The 7475-nt window shown below is 37.3% G+C and overlaps 1 protein-coding gene across 1 annotated transcript in view; it reads left to right on the top strand.

The window, feature by feature from the left end:
* The window catches only part of PSMA6 (proteasome 20S subunit alpha 6), a 19053-nt gene that overhangs the window by 6519 nt on the left and 5059 nt on the right, over nt 1-7475 (top strand). Inside the window, exons 2-5 of the mRNA XM_019644676.1 lie at nt 3525-3619; nt 4044-4125; nt 4843-4998; nt 5550-5557. Coding sequence (XP_019500221.1) covers nt 3525-3619; nt 4044-4125; nt 4843-4998; nt 5550-5557 — 341 coding nt within the window. The remainder of the gene's footprint in view (nt 1-3524; nt 3620-4043; nt 4126-4842; nt 4999-5549; nt 5558-7475) is intronic.

Genomic DNA, 7475 nt, shown 5'->3' with positions numbered 1-7475 from the left:
TGAGTCCTCTGCTTAGGGTCTTTCACAAGGCTGCAATCATGATGTCGTCCAAGCTGTGTTCTCATCTCCAGGCTCAACTGGGGAAGAATCTGCTTCCAAGCTCACTGAAATTTGGGGCAGAATTCACTTCCTTGCAGTGTAGGACTGAGGGCCTATTGAGGGCTAATTGCTGGTTGTCCGCAGGGACCACCCGTGGTTCCTGGCCATATAGCTACTTACCAGGCCAGCAAGAAGAGTCTTAGAGTCTGCTAACAAGACAGAATCTCATAGAATATAATCAGGAGTGAGACAGCCCATCACTTTTGCCATGTTCAGTTTTGTTAGAAACAATATTACGGGTCCTGCTCGCACTCAAGTGGAGGGGATTACACGAAGGTGTGAACACCAGGTGGCCGGGATTGTGGATCGGAGGCCACCTTAGGGCCTGTCCACCATAGCAGTAAAATCCTTTCTGAACACTGTTTTATCTGCACCCTACAAATATTGTTATATTTTTGTTACCATTACGTTCTAAGTACTTTTAAATTTCCCTTGTGAATACTTCTTTGACCCATGGATTATTTAGAAGTGTGTTTCTAGATTTTTAAATACTTAGGGATTTCAGTACTTTACAATTTATCAGACTTGTCTTATGGCCTGACATATGATCTGTCTTGGTAAATGTGCCATGTGCATTTATATTTTACCATTATACCACATACATATTCTTTAGTTGTTCCCAGTAGTATTCACAGATACCATCTATGTCAGGTGGTTGATAGTGTGTTCATATGTGTATCCACTTTTGTATGTGTCTCTTTCTAGCAGTTGCTGAGTGGCAGTGTTTAAAATCTTTAAATGGATGGGATTGGCCGTTTTTCTTTTAAATTTTGTCAATTTTCCTTTCATTCATTTTGAAGTAGTCTTATACATAAATACACTTATATGTCTTATGAGTTGATTCTTCTACCATTTTGAAATGTTCCTCTTTATCTCTGCTAGTATTCTTTGTCTTCAAGCCTTCTTTGTCTGATATTAATATAGTCCCTCCAGCTTTCTGGTGCTTACTGCTTATATGATATACTTTTCTTCCACACATTTTTTATTTTTATTTTTATTTATTTATTTATTTATTTTAAAGATTTTATTGGGGAATTGAGGGAGGGGAACAGCATTGGGGAATCAGGGAAGGGGAACAGACAAGTTGCTGTCCTTTTATTCTTCAGTCTAGTTTTGGAGGACGTCGCTTCACTGGCCCATGTTGGTATTATGATCATTGCGCTCTTCACAGCCGAGGCATTCCCTTGTCGGCCCCTGGATGGCTGCTCACGACAGCTCACGCTACCTGCTGGCCACTCAAGGTAGCTCAAGGCAGCCCTCTGCAGCCTACGCCGTCACCGGCAACTCATGGCAGCCCAGCTCCAGGTCGAGCTGTTGTTCACCATCTAGCTGTAGAGGGCACAGCGTCACTGGCCCCCACGTGGGGTTCGAACCGGCGGCCCTGCTGCTCAGAGCTCACACTCCCAAGCCAACTGTTAACCAACGAACCACTCGGCTGGCCCAGTGAATGTTTTTTATTTCAAATATTTGCCTCAATTCTGCAATTTCTGTTTGGTCCTTTTGTACTTCTGAGATTTCCTGTTTCATTTCAATTTGAGAATATTTTTCATTATTTCATTGAGCATAGTTTTAATGACTTTGCCTGCTAATACAACATCTGGGTTATCTCAGTCTCTTAACAAATAGATCACATTTTTCTGGTTTTGTTTTTTTGGTTTGTTTTCCTTTTTTTGGTATGTTGAATAATTCTGGATTGTATCCTGGACATTTGTGAATGTTAGGTTGTGAAGACTGGAATCTGTTATGTTTTTCCAAAGAGTGTCAATTTGTTCTAGGAGGCAGTTAATTTGGTTGGCAGTTTAAATCTCACTTTCTTTTATCCTTAACTAGGCTGCCTGGAGTCTGTCTGAGTATGTGTAGTTATGGAATCAACTAGAGATTTGGGAAACATTTATAATACAGAAGTTGGGGCTCTCCCTCTCTGGCTCTCTCCTTTCTTTCCCTCAGTTTCCAGCCGCTGTGATTCCCCCTAAACTGCTCTCTAGTTTTTCAGGCCGAAAGGACTGAGATTTTTATGGTTATGTAGCCCTCAAAAATGGGAAATTCCCCCATGCCATTCCCTTCTTCCAAACATTGATGACTCCTCTAGAATCTGCCCACTTTGGGCCACTTTCTGGTGTCTTCAGGTAGTTATTGTTTTGTCTAGAGTTTATAGTAGTTTGTGGAGGGTTACCTGGTAGAGAAGCTTTATTGGCCATATGAGAAATGGAATGGAGAAGCATTCTGAAACATATTTTAGTAGCTATTTGCAATGTAATGGGGTGGTAAAAATATTATAATTAGCCAGTTAAATGTAAGCTAGATAGGAGGATTTCCTTTGAGGTGATTTTTCTAGTCTTTTTACTCTACTCTTTTGTTCTCTCTTCAATATATAGCCATTTAGTATTCTTTGATAAAGGATTTTTATTATAGTTCCTATAAAGGACATTTTTCAGTGTTGTAGGTAGTAGCCTCCTCAGCTGTTCCTCATCACCAGTGGTTGTTTGAACAAATGAGACCAGGTCTTAGACCCAGTGCCTAGAGTAATACTTCACAGAATTTTAAAAGAATCTGTTGTATGTCAAAATACAGATAATGATTGGCATTATGAGTAATTTCTTTTATATTTTATATTTTTCATATTTTCATAATTTGACATAATTTCTGTTACTGTTTCATAATTACAAAACATGTTTTTATTCAATTTAAATATTACGAAATATATAACTAGAAAGGGATAGTCTCATCTGCACTTTTACTGTCCAAAGGCAGTTATTGGAGTTCAGTTGAACTCCATGGTGCCAAAGTAGTTTTGTTTGTATGCTCACTTTGATCCAGCTGTTTTAACCTGGGGAATGGTTTGGCAGCAGCTATAAGTACACAAGCTGAAATTTGTTATAGACAAACTAAAGAATCCTATATTGTAGGTAACATGAAAAACACAAAAAATGTGTTCCAGAAAAATTCAACTTGGTAGGGGAAAAAAAAACAATGAAAAATAATCTTAACAGCAGTTAAAACTGCATGTGATCAAATTAACTAATGACCAAAAGTTAACAGAAACAGTAAATATTGGGAAAATTTGGAGCAACTTAATCTAACCCAGAAAAACCTGACTTAGTAGAAATAATGGCCACACAAAACCAACTTTTAAAATGATAAAACATAATTGATAAGGATTTGATTTGATTAATTAAATCTTTATTTGAAATTTGGTACTTGAGTCTGATGAAAATGATTTCAGTAAAATTAAATTGGAAAGAAATGGAATTGGTTTAACTATGACTTATTATCATCATTATTTTGACTTTGCATGTCTTGGACGTTATTCCCTGTTAGCTTTTATAGCTCTAGCTCATTCTTTTTAATGACTGCTTATTATCCCATTACATGAATCTATGATGATTTTATTCTACCTTTAAAGAAAAAACTATTCTGTTTTCCAGAATATGCTTTTAAGGCTATTAACCAGGGTGGCCTTACATCAGTAGCTGTCAGAGGGAAAGACTGTGCAGTAATTGTCACACAGAAGAAAGTACCTGTAAGTAATACTGCCCAGATAGCCAATTATTATATAATATAATGCCAGAATTTTTCACAAGTTTGTGCAAAGGTATATTACCTATCTATATATGTTAACATTATTCTTTCTTTGACTCTGCTTTCCTATCTGTAATTCAAGAAGTATTTATTGAGCAGCTATGGACAGTTTAACTGAGTAGACAGAATTAACATATTAAACTTTGTGATATGATTATAAATAAGCACAGTGGAATTTCTAGGTCTTTTGTCTTCAGGACCTTGAAATATGCTCCTCCCTCCCTTTTTTTAAAATTGGTTTTAACTTTAAAATGAACAGAAGACATTTATTATAGTGTATTGTTATAATTCCATAGTATTTTTTTAGCACTACACAGAGACCTGTAATTTTTTTTTTAATTACCTTGACTTATTTTGTTCATTAGGACAAATTATTGGATTCCAGCACAGTGACCCACTTATTCAAGATAACTGAAAACATTGGCTGTGTGATGACAGGAATGACAGGTAATTGGTTCGATGTCACAAAGATTTGTTATTTTCTTCAAATTATTTTTGAGTTTTGTATTAATTTTTAAAGGCTCCCTTTAGTGCCTGATTTTTCAGGTGATATGACTAGATTTGCAGTCTTCCAAGACTGTTATCAATATCTTCAGAGTATTGGGAGCTTTTTTGAAATCATGAGTATAATAGAATTAGATGTCTATGCTCCTGTTAGAGAAACTGGGCTGAGGCCCCTCTCATAGATTATTTATTTCAGATGTAGTTAATGGTTTAAGTGGGTGTAAATCAGTATATTTTAAACCTGGTAATAATGACACTAGTTAGAAGTAGGTGAGAATTATAAAAAAATTACTTTGGATTTCTATTTTCTGAAATCAAGGGAAAATTCAAGTTTATAAAAAAAAAAGATAAAGAAAAATATTCTCCTTAAAACTTGTTCTTTAGGGAGTTATTAGACATGTATGGAAACGTACAACAGCTGATGAAGGGCTCAGCATAAAAGGGCAATACTGTCTATAGAATGCCATCTTAAACTTTTTCCTGTTCTTGTCATGTACTTGTTGCTGACTCATTCACTATTCATTGGAGGGAGAAAAAGCCACAGTGGACTACTTCTGCTTTCCTTAAGTCATAGTGGGGAGATATATATGGAAAATTGTTTGGCTTGGAGGTTTATTCTTTCTTTCTAAAGAACTAAACCTTTTTTTTTTATGCTTTTAGCTGATAGCAGATCCCAGGTACAGAGGGCACGCTATGAGGCAGCTAATTGGAAATACAAGTATGGCTATGAGATTCCTGTAGACATGCTGTGTAAAAGAATTGCTGATATTTCTCAGGTCTACACACAGAATGCTGAAATGAGGCCTCTTGGTTGTTGTAAGTATGCTAAGAAGTCTCCCAAATAATTAATGAATTAGAATTTTTTTAGAGAACATGCATAAAGAAAGTTATTTCAGTATCACCTAGGCTCTGAACATGTGGTTTGGAAATTATATAAGGTGAGGAAATGTTTGGATAAATTAGCGATGAAGGATAGGTTTCACAACAGTATTCTCTTTAAGCTTTAGATGCTGTTAGACTTTTTATTAAAATATTTCTATATAGGGGGTGTGGTTTGAAAGATAAAAGTCGCTGTTACATTAGGCTGTTGTAATGAAGGTTCTGCAGGAATTCCAGAGCACTAGTTCAATGGAAATGCCTAAATTAGGCATTTAACAATATAGCTGTTTCTTTTGACCACCCTAAAGAATCAGGCTCATACATATGTGCCTGTGATTCGTATTTTTAGAATATATTTCTTTTTTTTAAAATAAAATTTAAAAAAAAATTTTTATTGGGAGAGGGATATGGTTTACTGATTTTAGACTTAATAATTATCCTGCAAAATTCAACACTTTTTTCTGACATTGTGTCTTCATTTATTAAAGCAGTCAATGTAATAATTTCTCTTTAGCATCTGATCCTACTTTTTGACCTCTCACTTAAAAGTACTTTGATTTCTTCAGTAATATTCTCTTTCACTTCATTTTCCTTGGCTCACCCTCTTCTGCTGGTTCCTTAATGTTGTTCACCGGGTTTCTCTCCTTGGTCCTTCTCTCCTCCTTCGTTCTATCTGGATGATCTCAAGCACTTGCATGGCTTCATTTACAACCTGTATGCCAAACACTCCCACATTAGCTTTAGCCCAGTCCCTTCCTACATGTCCCACAGAAAGAGGTTGGGCCCAAAATTCAAGTGATGTTTAAATTTAAAAGATTATTACAGTAAAAGACACATTGCCACTAGTCCCCCTCAACATACGCCCCCTCACTTTGAACACGCTTATCCCATCGTTCTTGCCACTTTCTGAAGCAGTTCTGGAAGTCCTCTTTCGTGAGTGTCTTTAGTTGTGCTGTCGTGGCTGCCTTTATGCCCTGAATCGATTCAAAATGTTTACTTTTCATGGTCATTTTGACTTTGGGGGAAGAGCCAGAAATCACACGGTGCCAAGTCCAGTGAATATGGTGGATGATGGCACATCGTAATGTTTTTATTTGACAGAAATTGCCGTATACCAGAAGCAATGTGTGACAAGGAGCCTTTCCGTTGTGATCACAAAACAATGAATGCTGCTGTCTAGTGCTGGAAAGGCAGGATCTTCAATAGGGGAAGCCCCATGTTGAACCTTAGTAACTGTGTGTGACAAGTTTCAACTACTTCGGTGCAGTCGCTCAGATGTGAGCTACAGTTGAGAGAAGGTGTGTTTTAAAGTGTGCCCTAAATCATCCTCCATCATGACAATGCTCCGTGTCACACATCGCTTCTGGTACTGCAATTCCTGTCAAATAAAAACATTACAGTGTGTCCTTATCCACCTCATTCACCGGATCTGGCACCCACTGTGCGACTTCTAGCTCTTCCCCAAAGTCAGAATGATTCAGGACATCGAGGAAGCTGCGACACCGCAACTAAAGACACGAAAGAGGACTTCCAGAACTGCTTCAGAAAGTGGCAAGAACGATGGGATAAGTGTGTTCAAAGTGAGTGGAGTATTTTGAGGGGAATTAGTGGCAATGTGTCTTTTACTGTAATAATTTTTTTAACTCTATTATTTGATCACACCTCGTACTTCAAACTTGAAATCATTGCTGTTTTTCTACTTTCATCTTCTACTTCACTTTTCTACCCCCATCCCCCCCTTCCCTGGTCATCTGATTAGTCATCAAGCTTTACCTCAGAATATCTGTTTCTTCTCCATCTCTGTCACTTTTCATCATCTCTTGCCTTTGCCACTAAATTTACCAGTCTCTCCTCCCTTCTCAGTCTTTCCTAGTCTGTCTTCCATATTGCTTCATTACTAAAATCGAATTTTGCTTGTTCCTCCCTTGGAAGAACTGATTTCTCATTGACTGTAGTGTAAATTTCAAACTCCTTAAAATGACGTGCAGAGCCCCTTACAGCTTATTCCTAAGCAGCCTCTTTCTAGTACTGCTTTTCTCCCTCATCTGAAGTCCCTGTAATACACAGATCGTTTGTCATCCCTGGGTGTACCCTGACCTTTCATGTCTTATTCCTTCTGCCCTGATGGTCCTCTTGTGTCCTTATCACCTTAAACCCTGCTCATCTTGCAAGACCCTGGAGTAGAGAAATGTTTCTTGTTTCCCCCAAGGAATAATTGGATATCTCTTTTGTGTTGCCCTTGGACTTCGTATATATCAAGTATAAACTGTAAAGAAAATTACAGGGTGACATAACATTCGAATAAAGCAGATATCTGATCCCTGTCAGTGTTTGTCAGTAAAATAAGGTTGAAAATTCCTCATTCGTAGCCTGTAGAACATCTATAAGTGTAAGTAAAGTAGTTAGTTTGTACC

This window comes from Hipposideros armiger, unplaced genomic scaffold (assembly GCF_001890085.2).
Source record: "Hipposideros armiger isolate ML-2016 unplaced genomic scaffold, ASM189008v1 scaffold_90, whole genome shotgun sequence".
NCBI lineage: Eukaryota > Metazoa > Chordata > Mammalia > Chiroptera > Hipposideridae > Hipposideros > Hipposideros armiger.
Note: the sequence above shows the minus strand (reverse complement) of the source record. Positions and strands in the feature narration are given on the sequence as shown.